This window comes from Lepisosteus oculatus, chromosome 5 (genome assembly GCF_040954835.1).
Source record: "Lepisosteus oculatus isolate fLepOcu1 chromosome 5, fLepOcu1.hap2, whole genome shotgun sequence".
Taxonomy (NCBI): Eukaryota; Metazoa; Chordata; class Actinopteri; order Semionotiformes; family Lepisosteidae; genus Lepisosteus; species Lepisosteus oculatus.
In genome coordinates, this window is record NC_090700.1 from 4,303,119 (window position 1) to 4,323,745 (window position 20,627).

Below are 20,627 nucleotides of genomic sequence, written 5' to 3' on the forward strand. Positions count from 1 at the left end.
CCTGAGAGTCAGGACAGTTTAACGTCTCATCCAAAAGCTGGCAGTGTCCCCACTACTATACTGGGGCATTAGGACTCATATCGACCGCAGGGTGGGCGCCCCCTTCTTGTCCCACTAACACCACTTCCAGCAGCAGCCATAGCTTCCCAGGAGTCCCAGGTACTGTCCAGGCTCAACCCTTCTGAGCTTCAGTGGGCTGCCAGTTGAGAGCTGCAGGGTGCTGTGGCTGCTGGCTCATCTTTACTTGAATCTTTACTTGAAACTCTCTACCTGCCTGAGAGTTTTTAACAGAGATATCCGTACTGATTCTGCAATCGAATCAATCACTTTTATAGCACATGCAGGCCATCCAGCTGACTGTGGAATCTCTTAAAGCAATTTTGTCCACCTGAACTGTTTTAGATTTGCCATAGAAAAGCGTATGAATACTCAAAATATCAAACCATCAAAATATTATCGTGTTTAATTTTTTTCTTTTCTGACATTTAAATTCTTTCACCCATAAAAGTGTTCAGTTTTACCATTCAATTTTTTAATTAAAAACCATACAACTAAAAAAAAATGTGGATACATATTTTATAACTCAACAGCAATACTTTTGCAAAGCAGTGTATTCTGTATGTGCCACAAGGCTCACAAGGCAGAACTAATTATAGTGAACACAAACATCCAGATATTAAAATCCCTTGAAGGCCCTGTAGAAAGTGATAATTTAGAGTCAGACAGCCACCTATTCCTTCTGGCACAGGAAATGAGAGCACCTGTAGAAAACCTGAACAAACTTGGGTAGAGCACACAACATGCAAACTCCACACAGACAGATGTCCCAAGCTAGAATCGAGCCCAGGACCCTGGAGCTGTGAGTTAGCAGTGCGGACCATCACGCTGCCTAGCCTGTGCTTTTATGGATTGGATGCTGTAGCTTTTTTTTTAATAACCTTCCACCGCATATTTGCCTTATTTGGAAATTTGCAAACTATTTTAAAGACCGAGCCCTCACTCCTGCCCGTCCTCAAGAGAAAATGAGACATGTGGGCTCAACACTCCTACAGTGTGCAGAGCGTTTTGGCACCTGAGGCAATGCCAGCTCAACTGCGCCCAGCAGGAGGGCCGGTGGCAAAGGCAGGGATAGCACGCTTCTTACCAATGTCATTGCGGGCACCGGTAGGTTCAAGGATTTGACAAGAACTTAAGGTCCTTGGGCTGACTAATCCCAGCCCTGACCAACTAGTTGGGTGCCTAGAGAACCCCAGTCTCAATCAGCTCATGACGTGCCCCAGATGAGCAGAGTCCGAGCCATAGAGGTCTACGTGAGGAGGTCTGAGCCATCCCTCTTTACAGGATCCCAGAACCACAGACAACCATAGTACAACACTGACTGGGCTTTACTGATGACTGATCACTGAGAGTGGGGTGACACTGCCTCAGAGAAGAACCCACTGTGTGATCTCACTCTGGGGGATACAGACAGCTTACAAACCCGCCTTCTCTGCTGTTGTTATCTCTTCATCATTCTCATCTCATATGAAGAATTGTCTTTCTTTGAACTGGTGTATTATCTGATGCAGATCAACTGATTAATTACAAAGGCTCTGGCACCCATGTACTGATAGCACTGGAGTTGAGGGAATTGTTTCATGTAAAACCACAAAAAATGCAAAAACAGGGAAATGACTCTGGGTTTTCAGTAAAGGCCAATTCTGTGTTTCTTCGAGATGACTAGGTTATTTATTCTGAGCAATGAAATTAATGAGGATAGTGGGTATTGGTAGAAATTAAAGAGGATTAATCTCTCCACTGTATGTTTTATTGTATGTATACAAATTCACAATATTGTGGCGTTCTGTATCGCCATTTGAAATGCAATTATTGTTGGGGGTAGTATACTTTCAAATTTGCTCAAATGAAACCATGTGGAATCAGAAATGAAAAAAAGGTGCACAGGTCTGTGTTTGTCCTGACCACTGGCAGACTTGTGTTTTTACAGTAAACGGGAATTGAAGCATTTTGCTTGAGCAGAGACCTGCACTCACTGCAGGCCATTAACCTCCTCATTTCATTACTGGATCGTGGTCACATGAGCAAAACCCGCTCCCCCTTATAAAAACATATTGAAGAAAGAGAATGTGGCCTCTTCTTCTCCTCGACTTGATCTCCCTTGAGAAAGAGACAGCCGTCTTGAAAGACTCGTGGCCATCTGAGAAACCAGCATCCATATGGAAAAACCATCAGACGTCTTGAGAAACTGACGGCCGTCTTGGGACACTGGGGGCCATATTGTTTTGTTTGATCAGGGACTATGAACTCCGCTGGTTCTGCCTCTTCAAAGCCACTGAAAGTTTTCTACTTTCTGTGACAAGGGAGTCAAACAAACTTCAGCCTTAGTGGGGTAGCAATATCAGACACCTTGGGTAATGTTTTATAAAAAAGATCTAACCCTCACTCTGTCACCCTGTGGGTCAGGCAGTGCTACAGATCTGAGCTTTCCCTGCTCCAGAATTGTTACCGACATCTTTAATAGGTCTGCAGAGGCTTAGAAAAGATCCCGTTAGAAAGTATCTGATTTAACGGAAGTCCCACAGGGTGAGCCAGTCTGTGCAGCTGAAGAAGCTTAGGGGCGGAGAGGTGGCTCTGTGGCTCAGGATCTGTGCCTGTGGCTGGAAGGTTGCTGGTTCAAATCCCGTGGCTGGTAGAGGAATCCTACTCTGTTGGGCCCCTGAGCAGGGCCCTTAACCCCAACTGCTCCAGGGGCGCTGTACAATGGCAGACCCTGTGCTCTGACCCCAAGCTTCTCTCCCTGTCTGTGTGTCTCATGGAGATCAAGCTGGGGTATGCAAAAAGATCATTCCTAATGCAAGAAATTGTAAAGGGTTAATAGTGATGTTATTATTATTATTATTGAAAGGGGTGACTGCACCACCTGGCACCACCTGCTCAGTGTGCTGTTACTGCGACCCCTGTGGTCGATGACGGGCTTGAGTTTAGACTGATATTGGATTTGAGTTTATTGTGTAACATTTGTCAGTTCACCAACAGCTTCTGGAACACGTTGGTGCTAAAATGACAATTGACATTTTTTTTTCTGCGATTTACATTTTATTACTGCAGTTGATAAACTATTAAAAGAATCTCAACAGTAAGTGCTTGATGTTTTTTAAAGGGCATTTTACTGTGGAGTCCAGGAAGGCCACGCTTTATTGAATTTCTGTAACTGATTGATCCACAAAGTACGAATTTATGTATCTGCAAAGGAACAAGTAAAGGTGTTCGGGTGTCATACACCCAGAGAAGACTCCACAGCCAAAACGTTGTTTCTTTTCTTCTCTTTTCAGCAGGAATAAACCTTTCCTTGTTCCTTTGCAGTCTACGCATGCTGACGCAGCTCCCTACTTGAACTATGTGTGCTACGCTATCTGCTATTCCATATACAAGTTGTAGAGAGAAACGATAAATTTTATAATACCGAGAAAAATTATTTGTGAGTGCAAACCTGCATGCTGTTTATTTCATTTGAATTTTGGTTGGTTTAATTATTTAAAGTAGGGTGTGCTTCATTTTATACAGTGACCTAAACTTGTGTCGACTATAATTAAATGTATAATTAAAAGCAATACGCTAAGATTATATTGCTTACATGTGTTGTGAATTAAAGACATTAAAATTCGATTTTATTCCTCATTTGATTTGACGGTTTAAGCACTTAGTTAAAATAAAAGTGTGTATCTATTAGCTGATTCAAAGTCACCCCTCTTAACAGAAATTCAAAACCATTTCCCTGTTTGAGCTTCACTGCGGTTTATCCAAAGCGATTCTAGTCACTCCAGTGTTATCAGGACCTCGGTGTCAAAGCCTGTGGAAATTATCTGCTGTATCAGATGAACACAGATCAGAATCTCACAAAGAGGGTACAGGTAGCTTAGAACTGTGAATTCCTTCAGCTGAAGGAGAGGCAGCAGCACCAGAGGAGACAGGTGCACTTCCATCCATGTATTGTCTAACCAGCTTTATCCAGTAAAGGGTCGCAGTGCAACCCGAGACTAACCTGGCAGAAACAGGCACAAGGCAGGGTACACCCTGGATGGGGCACCAGTCCATCATGGGGCACACACAGACACACTCATACCAGGGCCAGTTTTCCCAGAACCCAAGTAACCTACCAGCATGTCTCTGGACTGTGGATGGAAACCCACATGAACGCAGGGAAAACGTACAAACTTCACACAGTTAGCACCCCAGGAATTGTATCCAGGGCCCCCGCACTGCAAGACAGCAATTGTAACCACTGGGCCACCGTGCTACTCTGCAATTTCCCTCACGGGATCAATAAAGTATCTATCTACTCTACTGGCACAGGTTTACAGTGCCTTGCGAAAGTATTCGGCCCCCTTGAACTTTTCAACCTTTTGCCACATTTCAGGCTTCAAACATAAAGATATACATTTTTTATTTTATGTGAAGAATCACCAACAAGTGGGACACAATTGTGAAGTGGAACGAAATCTATTGGATTTTTGAAACTTTTTTAACTAATAAAAAAATGAAAAGTGGGGCGTGCAAAATTATTCGGCCCCCTTGCGTTAATACTTTGTAGAGCCACCTTTTGCTGCGATTACAGCTGCAAGTCGCTTGGGGTATGTCTCTATCAGTTTTGCACATCGAGAGACTGAAATTCTTGCCCATTCTTCCTTGCAAAACAGCTCGAGCTCAGTGAGGTTGGATGGAGAGCGTTTGTGAACAGCAGTTTTCAGCTCTTTCCACAGATTCTCGATTGGATTCAGGTCTGGACTTTGACTTGGCCATTCAAACACCTGGATACGTTTATTTGTGAACCATTCCTTTGTAGATTTTGCTGTATGTTTGGGATCATTGTCTTGTTGGAAGATAAATCTCCGTCCCAGTTTCAGGTCTTTTGCAGACTCCAACAGGTTTTCATCCAGAATGGTCCTGTATTTGGCTGCATCCATCTTCCCCTCAATTTTACTTACTTACTTTCAGTGCAGCAAACTCACTCCAGAAGTTCAGCGAGGATCTCTGAATGATCCAATGTTGTCCTAAATGACTGATGGTGATAAATAGAATCCACCTGTGTGTAATCAAGTCTCTGTATAAATGCACCTGCTCTGTGATAGTCTCAAGGTTCTGTTGAAAGCGCAGAGAGCATCATGAAGACCAAGGAACACACCAGGCAGGTCCGTAATACTGTTGTGGAGAAGTTTAAAGCCGGATTTGGATACAAAAAGATTTCCCAAGCTTCAAACATCCCAAGGAGCACTGTGCAAGCGATCATCTTGAAATGGAAGGAGTATCAGACCACTGCAAATCTACCAAGACCTGGCCGTCCCTCTAAACTTTCAGCTCAGACAAGGAGAAGACTGATCAGAGATGCAGCCAAGAGGCCCATGATCACTCTGGATGAACTGCAGAGAACTACAGCTGAGGTGGGAGAGTCTGTCCATAGGACAACAATCAGTCTTACACTGCACAAATCTGGCCTTTATGGAAGAGTGGCAAGAAGAAAGCCATTTCTCAAAGATATCCATAAAAAGTCTCGTCTAAAGTTTGCCACAAGCCACCTGGGAGACACCCCAAACATGTGGAAGAAGGTGCTCTGGTCAGATGAAACCAAAATCGAACTTTTTGGCCACAATGCAAAACGATATGTTTGGCGTAAAAGCAACACAGCTCATCACCCTCAACACACCATCCCCACTGTCAAACATGGTGGTGGCAGCATCATGGTTTGGGCCTGCTTTTCTTCAGCAGGGACAGGGAAGATGGTTAAAATTGAGGGGAAGATGGATGCAGCCAAATACAGGACCATTCTGGATGAAAACCTGTTGGAGTCTGCAAAAGACCTGAAACTGGGACGGAGATTTATCTTCCAACAAGACAATGATCCCAAACATACAGCAAAATCTACAAAGGAATGGTTCACAAATAAACGTATCCAGGTGTTTGAATGGCCAAGTCAAAGTCCAGACCTGAATCCAATCGAGAATCTGTGGAAAGAGCTGAAAACTGCTGTTCACAAACGCTCTCCATCCAACCTCACTGAGCTCGAGCTGTTTTGCAAGGAAGAATGGGCAAGAATTTCAGTCTCTCGATGTGCAAAACTGATAGAGACATACCCCAAGCGACTTGCAGCTGTAATCGCAGCAAAAGGTGGCTCTACAAAGTATTAACGCAAGGGGGCCGAATAATTTTGCACGCCCCACTTTTCATTTTTTTATTAGTTAAAAAAGTTTCAAAAATCCAATAGATTTCGTTCCACTTCACAATTGTGTCCCACTTGTTGGTGATTCTTCACATAAAATAAAAAATGTATATCTTTATGTTTGAAGCCTGAAATGTGGCAAAAGGTTGAAAAGTTCAAGGGGGCCGAATACTTTCGCAAGGCACTGTAATATTGTGACGCATACGGCCACCATCGCAGGTTGTGCGAGCCGGCTTACCAGCGCGGTGACGTCTCCGCCCTTCCCTGTGGATAGCAGGGACTGCAGCCGCCGGGCTGAGGGGAGATTTCCCTTGAGCTCACCTGGCCGGGTCCCTGTTGAGTGACGCCAGAGGCCCGGGTTCAAGTCCCCGACAGTGGGGGGCAGACCTGAGGCGGCAGCAGTGAGGATGCATACCCCCATGAACCCCGGAGCGCTACCGTATGTATTCCCTGAGCAGGTCCTCCTGTCCTGGGCACTTCTGTGCAGCTGAGGAAGCTCTCCATGTCCAGGATTCAGCCTCTGTGAAGAATGCACAGGGCTAAGGGAGCTGTCGTCAGTCATGACCAGCCAGTACTGTGCTGTACTGTTCACACAGCCTCAATCCACACTACTGTGACAATTCTGTTGTCTGAACCGTAGAACGCATCATGTTGAGGTGCTGAAACATTTGTTGTAGGATTCACTATGTCGTATTCATTAAGGGAAACAATTCTATTTCAGACTGACTCCGATCTGTTTCAGCCACTAACATATGGTGCATTTGAATGACATGCACAGCACAATTGTAGATGCAGCTGTTTTTTAGCATTGAAAATGTACAAAATATGCCTCATTTTCAAGAATGCAATGGAAAAAAACAGTTGCACTAATGCTGTGTGAGGCTCTCAGAAATCCCCAAACCTGACTTCCTTAACACTGACATTGGCATGGGTGATTTCTACCGGCCGAAAAAAACAGCTGAAAATCCATCCAGCTAGGAAAAACTAAGCTGAAATAAAATTCTCAGTCAAGTGACAGAATACAGAATTTAGAAGCACAATATATTTTCACTCGCCAATTTTGGCACTACATTTACCACACACTGCTTAACTGCTGTCATTTTACAGTTCTTTCTCTGTTAAAAAATTAAAAAGCAATACACGATAAGTAGTATTCAGTTTCCTTCCTTTAATGTCTTCCTTTAACATTCTTTATAAAGAAGTTAAACTCTTTCTAGTCTGTATTCTATTAACAGTCTACAATCGTTATTTAACAGAGCAGTAAACCCTTAGGTCTGCTCTCCAGTGTTTGTGTCCTTATCTTTCAGATCAGATGCAGTACAGTATGTCCAGAATTTAGAGCATGACTGCAGTGCCACTGGATCACTATAGAGGGCGCCAAATACACGGAGGAGGCTCAAAACACGCTCCTGTTTTCACTCGTGTTTTCATAGCTTTCAAAACCCCAACCTTCACAGTAAAAACTTTTCAAAATTTTTAGCAAAGGAATATTGGCAGACCTGGACAAGAGTGCCAGGAGCACCAGAGCATGGCTTTGTCATAAATGATAGCCCAGACGCAGAGGTGACCTGTGTGAATCACCAGCACAAATACAGCCCCCACAGACTCTTAGATGCAGAGCCTGACTCAGGTGTTGATATGAAAAGCACAGAAGTGCCACTGATGTAATAAAAGTGCAATTCCAGTTGCTTTTGAGATGTGGAGCTGGTTTCGATACTGAAGAGTGCCATAAATCAGCACTGCCAAAAGTCTACTGAATTCAATGGCACAGATAAGGAGGTGAAGTCCTGATCTCCTTTGCAGGATTGTGGTTAGAAACAAAAAACTCCCAGTGTTACCCCTGCCACACAGGAAGCAGCTCTTCACATCCAACAGAAATGGACAAAGCCCCCCAAAAAATTCTTCAAGGGGAATTTTGAAATGCATCCCTGCCCCTAATCTTACCTATCTGGATTAATCATACACTCGGGAGTCATGGGCCTGTTTCTGTAAATAAGCAATCTCTGTTTGCTTTGCTAAAGGTCAGATTCCCCCCTTGGCAGGCCAGAAAGAGACACAAGGAAGAAGCTGCACAGAGACAGAAGGACAGTGGGCTTGACAAACTGAGGAAGAGGAAGAGTGAGAGTGAGAGAGCAGGGGACAGACACTGAGGACAGAGCAGGACTTGCCTCATCTCCACGAGCCGAGGGATGGCCGGTGTCCGTGCTGCGTGCTGCGTGTTTGTGCTGGCCGTGTGGGCGCTGTGTCTGCCGGACACAGGGGGAGCCGCACGGCCCAGCAGGCGGAGACAGCAGGAGAGCCCCATCGACAAGATCGCCGTCCAGGAGGACTTCAACCTGGACCAGGTACTGTACGCGCTGTCTGGAGCCCCGCTGTGAGAGGCGTTAATCACTTAGATAAGATCACTTTATTGACCAAATACAATTTCTTGCATTAGGAATTTGTCTTTTCGCATACCCCAGCTTGCTCTCCATGAGGCTCACAGAGACACAGCTGGGGGTCAATGTATGTATGTCAATGTATGGGTGATCCTAAAGCTTACCTGCTTAGCTTAAGTGTTTCGAGTGATGTCTTCAGCCAGGTGACTCATGTCACACAGGATGTAAACAAGATGGCTCCACCACACTCCAGGAACAAGGCTGTGACTGTGCAGAGGCTTTTCTGAATGAGCTTCGAGCGGGGGGCTGTGTCAGCACGTGTTGGCCACAAAAACAAGCAAAGGTTAATTCCACTCTGAAAACCAGAAAGAATGAATAGATGCTCTTTTGTGATACACCTCACACTTGAAGAAAATGTTTTCAGAGTAGAATGAACCTCTCCTTTATGAGGTCAATCAGACATGTCAGCGAGATGTAATTCAAAGTCGTCTTCTCCAGAGTAGCATCCTGGCAAACACACTATCTGGATAATCAATTTCCATAATCAGTTAATTAAAAAAATACAGTAGGCTTTGTTCATTTTCACAGTACTGGGTTTTATGTTCCTTGATAGGCATCTGGAGCTATCTTATGATTAATCATAATTTCAGCCAAACAGGGAATGTATTTTCTTCGGTGCAATGAAAGCTCTCTGCCAGTTGGCCAGCCCTACTGATGGCTGCTCTCTCTCTCTCTCTCTCTCTCTCTCTCTCTCTCTCTCTCTCTCTCTCTCTCTCTCTCTCTCTCTCTCGGCAGATGTCTGGGAAATGGTTCCTGATCGCTGTGGCGTCGGAGTGCGAGTCTCTCCGACAGAGTAACGCAGTGCTGGAGGGCACCACCATAACCCTGAAAGTGCCCCCCAAGTCTCCCCAGACCTCCGCCAAGTCCCTCCTGTCCGTGAGCACACTGAGAAAGCTGTAAGTACAGACAGCACAAGCTGGGCAACCCCACCATGAAAAGCTGAATCCGGAAGGCAAACATTTCATTTAACGCTGAAGGACAGTAGCAACGAAGGCACTGGGAGGCTGCCTTACTTTCTTAATTCACCCACTTCTAAAACTGTCCTACATCTGTGCTTCTCAGCCCTGTCTCTGCTGGTTCCAACTGGGCCCTTAATCCCCAGTGTAACTGGTGTCCACAAATTGCTGTTTTTATCAGCGCTTAGTCTACACCACTGCAGAGTATCTGCAGCCTGTGGCGGGCACACACATCTCTAAACACAACCTCAGTCTCAGCCCTGCCCATGCCCCGATGAGGGCTGCATTGTTATGTATTAAAGAAATAGGGAATACTCAAGTTTACCACCAGTTAGTTGTCACAGAAAGACATTTCTTCACCAGTCTGTTGTTTAATAATAATAATAATAAAAAACTTTATTTTATATAGTGCCTTTAAAGGTGGCTTTTCAAAGCGCTTGATACAGAACTAACTGGAGCTGGAAGCTAAAGATTGGAAAGGCTCTGAGTTTCTTAACCCGATGCGTTCCAATCCCCTCACGTGCATATCAAAGTTGGGAGTTGTTCATTTTGTTTTTGTCTTTTATTCTCGTGAAACCTGTCCTAACTGGAAAAGTTCCTTGGCAAGCAGTTTGGTAACCACAAAAGATATTCCCTTCGCCTGTGCTCGTCTTGTGTAACACAAGTCCGGAAAGATGGAATTCGGTGCAGGAGAGACTGCTGAGTTCACCTCACAGGTCCGGGCGTGTGTGTGTGAGCCTCTCCGGCAGACTCACGGATCAGATTTTGATCCCGTTTGCCTGGAGATGGCGGTAAAAATGTGATCAGTAATGCCCACAGTGGATTCTGTACATCTGCCTTCACTTTCAGAGAATTTCACATCTTGTTCTCCACATTGTCAAATTTCTGTCATAGCAACAGAACTTTAAAAATGTGTTAGAAACAGTTTGGGGTGCAAACAGGGCCTCATTTTAAATCGGGAGGAATTAGGCTTGTAGTTGAATTTGCATGTTATCCCTCTTACATTTGTAGTGTCTCATGGCTGCACACAGGCAGGGACAGGGCCCAGTAGCACTGCAGTGCTCAGTGCTGGTGGTCCCTCTCTCTTAAAAAAATATGTATTGTAATTATGTATTATTCTTAAAAAAGACCGTCCATCATTATTTCAACTCGAAAGCATGTTGTGAGCATTTAACCTCAGTGCTGATCAATAAATCTAATCAAATTAGATCTACAATCTAATACTTTGCAGAACGTCAGCAGTCCTGGTGCTTTGCTGTCGTATTACAAGGGGAATCTGGGTGAGAAAGTGTGTTTTCTCTTTGTGTGTGTGTGCGCGCGCACAGGGATCTGCAGTGCTGGGACATTCGCCAGGAGTACCATCTCACCCCAACCAAGGGCCGGTTCCTCCTCAAAGGTCAGTCTGCCTTCACAGGAGCGTGGTCCCCAGAGGGACTCGATACTGGCTGCTGGGGCCCTTTGCACAGAGTCTCCTCCAGGAGGACGAGCTGAGGAGAGCATCTACAGTACACACAATACACACACATGGAATACACACGGGATACTGCGAGTATAAACATCTTGACCAAATGACAAAACCGAAATTAACAGATCACAGATCAACAGTTTTCACTTTGTATCTTCCTGGATGTTTCTCATAGATCACTGGTGCTAAACCTTAGGGTGCAGTTCCCAAAATCTGACTGATGCTTTTAATTGCACATTCGTCCGGGATGTTTTTGCATTACAAACTGTTGCTTTGACATTGCAATGTTAGTGATGTGGTCAGGTAATAGAGCACTCCTCCGTCTGCTGCAGAAATCAGTCTTATTCAAGGATTCTCTATGTGCACAGTGGGTATGCACCCACTGTTCAGGTGAGGCTCGTGACCAAGGAGAGCTCCATTACATCAGCACCATTCACAGCAGGTTGTGTAATTCTCGGTGACAAACTCCTACAAAGGGCACTACAGCAAAGCTAAAATCGGTTGGCTGACTGACATTGAACTCTGAGATACTAACACAGAAGCACATGCTAACACAGAGTCTCACTCCTCAGGCCCCGGGACATCCAATAACATCGACATTGTGGTCGCCAAGACAGACTACAGAGGCTACGCCATCCTGTATTACCAGAAGCGGGGCAAGATCACCATCAAGCTGTACGGTGGGTAGAGACAATAGCCACGCCTGGTGACACAGCGACAGCACCTGGGCAAACTTAGGGTAGAGTTTAGTTCGAACCAAATTGATTTTTCTTCATGTTTGGAAAGCGACCCATCTGTTGTAGCTCCGGGATCGGTATTTAGTCATTTTGACCCCTGAGGAGGTGTTTAACAGCTTGTGAAGCCTTTTGCGTTCTAGTGTTTGAATATTACCATTGTGTGACGCTTGTTAATAAGTGTGCAAATATGCTTTCTTTCTTAACGCAAGCATTCCTCAAGTGCAGCTGTATAAAAAAACTTGGCAAAGCCTGGCTTTCAGAGCCAAGCAGGGCTGCCTTTCTCTCCAGGGGGCTCCATAATAAACCTGTTTCAACCTTATATCAAACTGAGCTCGAACCGCCGGATGCTTCACCGTTGCAGAATGAGAAAGGGATTCAGCAGTGTAGCCTGCGCAAGCTTAGTTCAAGTAGGGAGCTGCGTCAACAAGTAAAGGTTTATTCTTCTTTGAAGAAGAAGGCTCCATAGCCGAAACATTGTGTTTCTTTTCTTCTCTTTTCAGCGTGGAATAAACCTTTACTTGTTCGTCTGCACAAACAGCCGGTGAGAGTGGTTGGTGTTTAATTGACCTCAGAGAGGGCCGTGTTAGTGTCGTGTTAGTGAGGACCAGGACCTGACACAGGGCCCACAGACAGGCGTACAGCCCGAACTGATCTCACCCTCCCTGGTCCTGAGGCCTGGCTCGCACAGGTCTAATGGCACTAAGCTGCGAGACACGGCACGCCCTTTCCGCATGGCCACAGCAAGAGACGGCCTCTGATCTCCTCTCTTCTTCCTCAGGGCGGTCGACAGAGATCCCAGAAGACATCCTCAACATGTATGAGGATTTAGCCCAAGACCAAAAGATCAGCATCGACTCAGTTTATTACTTCCCCAAATACGGTGAGTGTGCGCCTGGCAGCCCGCGGTCGGCCTCCCCAGCACCGCACTCCGGAGAGACGTTCACTAGCAGCTCACCTGCTGCCTAACACTCCTGTTACACTTCATAACACACACACCAGCTAACACCGAAGCTAGCCCACTGGCACACATTCATTGTAGAGGAAATTGCATTTTTAAAGTTCAATGAAGACCCCAAAGATGCAGCATGGTGGTGTGAAGGTGCTTCAGCTCTGGGTTGCAGACTGGGATACCCTCTGTGTGGAGCCTGCGTGTTCCACCTCATGCCTGCCTTGTGGCCTGGGATAGACATCAGCCCACCAACATCCCATAGTGCCCTAAGTGATTCCTGAACGTAGCTGGATGAAATCCCGAAACGCGTCTGGAACTATACTGTACGTCTGATACATGGGGGCCCACCTGCAGCTGGGAGACAGAGAGATGCAGTGAGCTTCAGGTGGGCTCACAGGGTGTGCCAACACAGCCAAGGTGTTCACACCGCCACAGGGGGCAGCAGGTGGGCTCAATTGCTTCGGTGGGACAGGAGGCCCAGCACTGACACTGCCTTCTCCTTTCGCAGGCTTTTGCGAGTCGGCGGACGAATTCCACATCCTGCGTGAGTGACCCTTCTGGTTTCTAGACTTCTTTTCCCCCATTTTTCTCTACGCCAAGCCCACGCGTCGCTATGGCGTCGGCCAGACCTTTTTGAAAAAACAAGAAACGTGGCTACAACCGGCCTTGTGCCAGGCGTGGGCCAGGTGAGACTCCGGCCCAGCCAGCTCCTCGACTGGACGAGGTGGTTGTCTAAAGCCGCTGGCCAGGTGGAACGGCACAGGGAGAGTGGACTGTCACGTCTTGATAGGCGGGGCCGGGGAGGAACACCCACCACAGGACACAAGTGGAAACTATGAGTGCATCCCTGCTGGGCTCTTCTGTGTGTGAAGTGCTTCCGTTCAGCAGTTACAAGCAATAACACAGCAGTAACAATTAGGGTTGCTGATGATGTTATGGTGGGGATTGTAATGATCTAGGGTTCTTCGTACTGGAGTTGGGTGCTGTACCGTAGGTGCAGGTGGCGCCCCTGGCTGGTGCGTGTTAAGAGACTAGTGCTCCCGGGCCTCGGAGGTGCAGACAGTGGCGTGACAAGGTGCAGCTATACGGGAACCGTGCCTTCTGCCAGCAGAGGCTCCCACAGCGCCCGGGGCGAATTCCTCCGCAGATCACGCTATCCCGCCACACGTGTGTCTGGGACTTCTCCTGCTCTTTTCACGGTGTCTCAGCAGTTTTTTTTTAATCTTGTGTGTGTATGTATATATATAAAAGCATCTTGCCTTTTTAAAAAAAAAAATAAACACGCTATCACCAGACCCCCCTTTTTAAAACGTTGTTTTCTATTGATTCTGTCGCAGGTTTGTGAATGTGGAATGCCGGCAGCGCCGATGGACTTCCCGACATGAGCTCAAAAGTCCAAACGAAAATGAAGAGTTTTTTTACGGCAACCCTCAGCTTCAACTTCTTTCTTGTTGTTTTTATTAGGCTACAAAACACCACATAGACAGAAAGACAAATGTGGCCGCTATTTTCTATTACAGTAGCGGCGCTAGCTGCAGTCTCAGCTCCTCTCCGCTGGGGTCTTTCCTTGGACAGACCACCTAGCTTGCGTTCCTCTGCCTGCCAGGTTATGTCAAAGCCCGCCGTGCTGCTCAGGAATTCTGTTTACCCTATAAAGAGCTGACAGCACAACAGTCTGTTTTATTATCTCCGGCTTGCTAAATCATGAGAGCTTTTTCAGCAGCAGAACGTCCTGGAGGGCGGTGTTTTGTCCTGTTGGTGAGGTTGTTTTTTTAGTGCCTGCGCTCGCAAGCGCGCGTGTGTGTGTATTAAAAAGTCACAACTGGGAAAAAAAAAACAAACCAGAATGATTTGATTTTGTCAAACAGTTGCGTTTCTCAACTCATACCCCTTGTTATTTTTGACCGCGGGATAAAAATACATCATCTTTAAATGATAATGACTAGCTGGTGTTCAGTTTTTGGATAACGGTGACACTTGAGCCTATATTCCCAAACACGTTTATATTTTTGTCTTGGAGATCCAGCGTGCGTGAGTGGTTACACTATTGCATGTCTGAGGTTGGGTACTTGGATGGTGTGTTGTTTTCAAGATATAGCATTTTAGGGTAACATTACAGTAAGCACACTAACTGTATAATTATAAATGAAGTCACGTTTTTTTACCTCCTTTAGTTCATGGGAATATCTAGCGTATGATGTCAGCCTGTACTTGTGATATTCCTGATGTATTCTTACATCTCTTATCGCATACATGGATCTGGTATCGAGGTTGCCAAGTTTTAATGATTCCACTGAGGGGCAGCAATTAAGAAAACTGGAGTATGTCCACTTGACGTACAAATGGAGTATGTCCATTTGTATGGACATAAAAAAAGACATTAAAAAGTGGAGTATGTCCCCGCTGGGGACTCGAACCCGGGCCTCGGGCTGTCACGCCCTCTGCAGCCAGAGGACGCTCCTTCTCTGTCCTGTCTTTCATTTCCGGTTCTTTGCTGTCCTTCCGGTGTTGCTCTCCCCCTTTGGGACTATATATTTCCTGGTCTTGCTCTCCGCCCTCGCTCAGCTTTGACGTTCGGATGTCCTGAGACCCGCCTAGCACCAGGGCACCCCACGTCCGCTACCTGAGAGCTGCCAGCAGCCATATCACCCTGTAACTCACAGCTGGCAGCCCACTGAAGCTCAGCAGGTGTGAGCCTGGTCAGTACCTGGATGGGAGACCCCCTGGGAAAAACTAAGGTTGCTGCTGGAAGAGGCGTTAGTGGGGCCAGCAGGGGGCGCTCACCCTGCGGTCCATGTGGGTCCTAATGCCCCAGTATAGTGACGGGGGACACTATACTGTAAACAGGTGCCGTCCTTCGGATGAGACGTAAAACCAAGGTCCTGACTCTCTGTGGTCATTAAAAATCCCAGGGCGTTTCTTGAAAAGAGTAGGGGTGTTACCCCGGCGTCCTGGCCAAATTTCCCATTGGCCCTTCCCAATCATGGCCTCCTAATAATCCCCCTCTCTCAACTGGCTTCATCACTCTGCTCTCCTCCCCACTGATAGCTGATGTGTGGTGAGCGTTCTGGCGCACTATGGCTGCCGTCCCATCATCCAGGTGGGGGCTGCACACTGGTGTTGGTGGTGGGGATCCCCATTACCTGTAAAGCGCTTTGAGTAGAGTGTCCAGAAAAGTGCTATATAAGTGTAAACAATTATTATTATTATAGGTTTCTATACGGCACTCCTGAACTCTTTGCACTAATGAGCCCGGGCTAACTCCCCGTCTCGCCGCTACGCATAGGGTCATTTTTGCTCTCCTGCCTCTCCACGGTGCGTCTCGTTTTTCAGACTTCCGTGACACGGGCGTCACTCAACAGGGACCCGGCCAGTTGAGCTCAAGGGAAATCTCCCCTCAGCCCGGCGGCTGCAGTCCCTGCTATCCACAGGGAAGGGCGGTGACGTCACCGCGCTGGTAAGCCGGCTCGCACAACCTGCGATGGTGGCCGTATGCGTCACAATACTTTACTTTTTGACGCCGTTTACGCGCTTTGCTCATGTGACACAACACGGGCCTCCGAACGGATTCGTTTGCACCGGAAACTCTCATCGTCCGAAACCAGAGCGATTCACCGGGGCTGGGAGGTGAAATGGGCTCTTGTTTAAAAGCCCACACCGTGTCACGTTTGTAACTTCACCTTGAGCGATGGCCCGGGAACAGTCCTACGGAATTCCTGCACCTTTTCCTTCTGATTCCACTCGAACCGGATCGAACTGCGGCAGCAGTAGCTTCGAACCCGGGCCTGGGACGGAGGCAGAGCTCTGATCCGCTTCAGCTCTGGGCCTGTCTGAACCTGCATCGCTGTGGGAGGGAGGGGAGCAAAAAAAAACAGCACTGGGTCATCCCCCGCTGTGTCTGTTCAGGCAGTGCCTGGGTTGGGCTGCAAACATGCCTGTTGTATAACCCCCGCAATTAGTTCAGCCCGGAAGGGGGTGGGGGTGCCTGTTTTGAGCTGGGCTTTTGGGAGATTGGTAGAGGGGTGGGTGTGTGTGTGTGGGGGGGGGGGTGATTTTTTATGTAAGCTCAGCTCCAGCTCTGGTATAAATAAAGGACTCCTTCGATGGGCCGGGACACAGGACTCTCTCTCGACTCTCTGAGCACATCCTGATTCCTTCGAGAGCTTCTGAACCCACCGGCCAGGACGAGCTACAGGATGCTGGGAATGCTAGGAGCCCTGCTGTGCGTGCTGGCTGTCTCTGCGGAGGTCCTGCCCCCCGAGGATTTCGACCTGCAGCAGGTGAGCCTGTCCTTCTGATAGACACAGTCTAGAAAGACAGGAAAGTCAGAGCAACAGTGCTCTCCTCTCAAAGTGAAACGATGTATAGCTGTCAAGAGCAGATCTTTCTAAATCTGTGTGGTCCAGTGTTTTTAGTTCTATTTACCCACTGTGGATCAACTACAGACACAAAACCTGTTTTAGTCTTTCCAGATGCAAGAGCATAAATAAATGCACGAATTGCTTCAGTCTTTTCCCTCTTCAGTTTTTGAAAAGCTGAAGTGGTTGCCATATCCTCCGGGAGGTTTGCACCCTGGGATTATGGGCGGTTGTGTCCTGCTCACTGGAGATGACACACAGCCCAGGTGAGAGTTTCCTCACGCGTGTTACTAACCAGTGCATCTCCCGGGCAGTGCGCGGGGAAGTGGCACCTGATCGGTTTTGCCACCAACGCCCACTGGTTTGTGTCGAAGAAGGCGGACATGAAGCAGGGCACCATGGTGCTGACCCCCACAGCAGAGGGGGACATGGACATGAGCTACAGCAGCAGGAAGTGAGTACCACACAGGCACGCTCCCTCTCCGGTGCAGCATGCTTCTGCAGTCTTCCACGAGGTCCGACCGTGCTCTGGTGTTTTTACAGGGGCATGTCTGAGTGGGCTGGCATGCTTGTGGGCCGACTTTCCAGGCTGCCCATCTTTCATCTCCTCTTTGCCTTTTGTGCCAGTTTCTCCGTCGCTCATTAGAAGGCATTTCTGCCCATGCTCCTGGGACTCACCTATAAACCGGAGGATGTATATAATTAGAGGCTAATCTAGTAAGAAAAACGTTCTCTCGCGTCGAGAGCATTGTGCTGCCATCATGGTGCATCCTATACTGGCTAAAAGGTCTTTACATTTAAAGCAGAAAGTCCAAGCTCTTTAGAAGCAGAGAGCTTAAAGCAGAAACAACACGTGTTCTTCTGTCTCGTCCCACAGAGAGGCTTTCAAGCTAACCCGAGTAATTATTTAAGCCATAGTCGGCACCAGAGCGGTCAAGACCGGAGGAATCTGTGGTTGTCTGTCCCGGGACGGGTAAACGAGTCCTCCGTTTCTCCCTGTTCCCTGCAGGACAGACGGCACTTGCTGGGAAATGAACCACCTGGCCCAAAAGACAGAGACCCCTGGCCGCTTCACCTACTACAGCAAACGTGAGTGAGCACCTGTCCCCTGGGGCCCTGCACCCACGGGCGTCTGACCGCACGAGCGCTTCATCAGCAGGTCATGAGCTCGAAGTGGATCATTTCATGTCAGGCACGCTAAGCAAAAGACAACACATTCATCTGCACCTTAGCAGAGATCTGAAGGGTCTGGATTGTGTCCTGCCTGCCAGTCCGTGTCCCGTCTGTACCAGGGGGGAAGGGGATGGGGATGTAGCCCTTAGCGCCGACAGAGTGCGGCTGCCCTACTGTCAAGAACAGATTTGTAAGATGTTTCTCCATGAGCCTCCCAGAGTGAAAGACAGGTGTCCGTGCTCCCGGCAGCGTAAACGTACCGCGTCCCTCTTCGCAGGCTGGGGCAACAGTAATGACTTGCGAGTGGTGGAGGCGAAATATGACGAGTACATCCTGACCCACACAATCAAGACCAAGGCCGGCCGCACGGACATCCTGAACAAGCTGTACGGTAAGAGAACGGCAGACCCGCCCCCCTTCTCGACTGCTTGTACAGGACACTCACACATCACCCCCCTGGAGTTAACCTCGGACTTAAAAGCATGCGTTAGTGCTGCGTAAACTTCAATTCCTTGACACTTGAAATTCAAATCCAGGAACGTTCGCCAAGAGGGATCAAGCGTTCATGCGGCGTGAAAATTCAGGACTTCCTTAGCACGGAGGCTGGACTTCCAGCCTTTCAGACAGGTCTTCAGGTTTAAACTAGAGAAAGGCTTTGCCTTTCCTGCTTGGCTCTTGTGAATACATCACTGCAAGCACACAAAGGCAACGGGAAAGCACACCGCTTACCGCAGTTCACGGCCCTGATGTAATAACTCGACTTAGAAGCTAAGATATATATATATATCCATTTCATCACACGGATGATTTTCTATTCTCTATTCTGCACTCACGTCATGCACAGAAGGCATGCGTCAGCACACAATTAAATCAGATCACATTGAACGACAAACCGCATTCTTCCCGTTTCGTATTGAATTGTGGGACACAATTCCGAAATCATTCACATCAAGGCCAAAAAAGGCTTCAGACGGGAAGCACAGCACGAGGGACAGCTCGCAGAGCGAGAAGACGGCAGAAGTGAAACTAGGAGGCGACTCGTTTTGCTGAGCGGTCAGGCTGTGCCTCGCGGCCTGGCCGTGCTGCACTGATCCGGGTGTGTGATCCGACAGGCAGGACCCCGGACCTGAGGCCCGAGCTGCTGCAGAGGTTCGAGCAGTTCTGCCTGGACACGGGCATCGAGAAGGACAACATTGTCATCCTGCCCCAGAACGGTAAATCTGAATCGCTTCATTTTACAGCCTCAACAAGGATGATGAGAAAAAGAACAACGAAGATGATGATGATAATGACTGTGATTTTTTTTTTCCCTTACAGAGGAGTGCAGTCCAAAAGCCGCATAGGTTGGTATCTTTTTTCTTTGCCGTTATCGATCTATCTTTTAGGTATAGCTTTTCCTAAACACTAATCACCCTCAATATTTACTTCTGTGCGACTTTCCTTGTGCAGCATTTCTGTTTTAGATAACTCACCCACCACCCGCCTCCGCTGAAAGACCACCTTCGCTTTCATTCTGAAAAACTAAACCCTTACCACAGCCCCGTTTCTAGACATGTGAAAGGACATCAGTACCTCACTAACGTCTGGCTCTACAATAACCCCTCACTCTTCACTGCACATGATAAATTGGTCAGGTCACCTGGTTGTCTGAACTCCTGCACCTAGCCAGCTGTTCCGAGTCCAGGCTCCAAAACGGATGATCCCTGCAATGTCACATGCGCTCTGAAAGCCCCCGTGTGCTTGTGCCAAGTCACCCTCGCTTGCCTTTGATGAAACGAGAGGATTAGAACAACGACCAGTTCCCGCTGACACACGATGGAAACGTCACCATCATCTGTTACCATTCAGAACACATCTAGAACCCTGAAAGAATTCCGTCAGGAGACTGCAATAATGGGAACACCGGGCTCCTTCTGGCCAGAACTGTGGACGCATATGGACAAAATCCCAGTTCAAGGAACTGGGAATATATCAAAAACTGAGATGTTCTAAGTTAATCAACTCACACATCTTTCTTGTTTTTTAGGATGGAGCACTTAAGTTGATAAGATTTGTGGCCACGCCCTCCACCTTTGACCTGTGGGCTCCTGGTGTTTGTACATGCAGAGCCCGGCTACAATAAAGCACCATTACTCAACTCTGTCAGCTGTCCTCTGTGGACTTCAGCACGCTTCGGTCTCCTGGCTCACATTCACATTCCTGCTGCACAGTTTGTGTTCAAGTTTATGCACGGTTCATTTCAACCTACAGTATTTCTCTCATTTTCAAACCTTTAAAACTGTCATACATTAAATAAAAATGTTTATAATATGATGGTGGTCTATGTCCAATTTATTT

The 20,627-nt window shown here is 47.4% G+C and overlaps 2 protein-coding genes across 2 annotated transcripts; both read left to right on the plus strand.

The window, feature by feature from the left end:
* The first annotated feature begins 8,244 nt into the window (after positions 1 to 8,244).
* Positions 8,245 to 14,600, plus strand: c8g (complement component 8, gamma polypeptide). The gene is made up of 7 exons (XM_015341317.2): positions 8,245 to 8,559; positions 9,388 to 9,548; positions 10,934 to 11,004; positions 11,646 to 11,753; positions 12,589 to 12,690; positions 13,268 to 13,303; positions 14,097 to 14,600. Exons 1-7 carry the CDS (start codon positions 8,404 to 8,406, stop codon positions 14,102 to 14,104), a joined length of 642 nt encoding a protein of 213 aa, XP_015196803.2. The 5' UTR covers positions 8,245 to 8,403; the 3' UTR covers positions 14,105 to 14,600.
* Positions 14,601 to 16,852: 2,252 nt separating this feature from the next.
* Positions 16,853 to 20,603, plus strand: LOC102695969 (lipocalin). The gene is made up of 7 exons (XM_069189881.1): positions 16,853 to 17,039; positions 17,432 to 17,571; positions 18,127 to 18,206; positions 18,568 to 18,681; positions 19,403 to 19,504; positions 19,608 to 19,633; positions 20,317 to 20,603. The coding sequence occupies exons 1-6, from the start codon at positions 16,956 to 16,958 to the stop codon at positions 19,631 to 19,633; spliced, it is 546 nt and encodes a 181-aa protein (XP_069045982.1). The 5' UTR covers positions 16,853 to 16,955; the 3' UTR covers positions 20,317 to 20,603.
* The last annotated feature ends 24 nt before the right edge of the window (positions 20,604 to 20,627 follow it).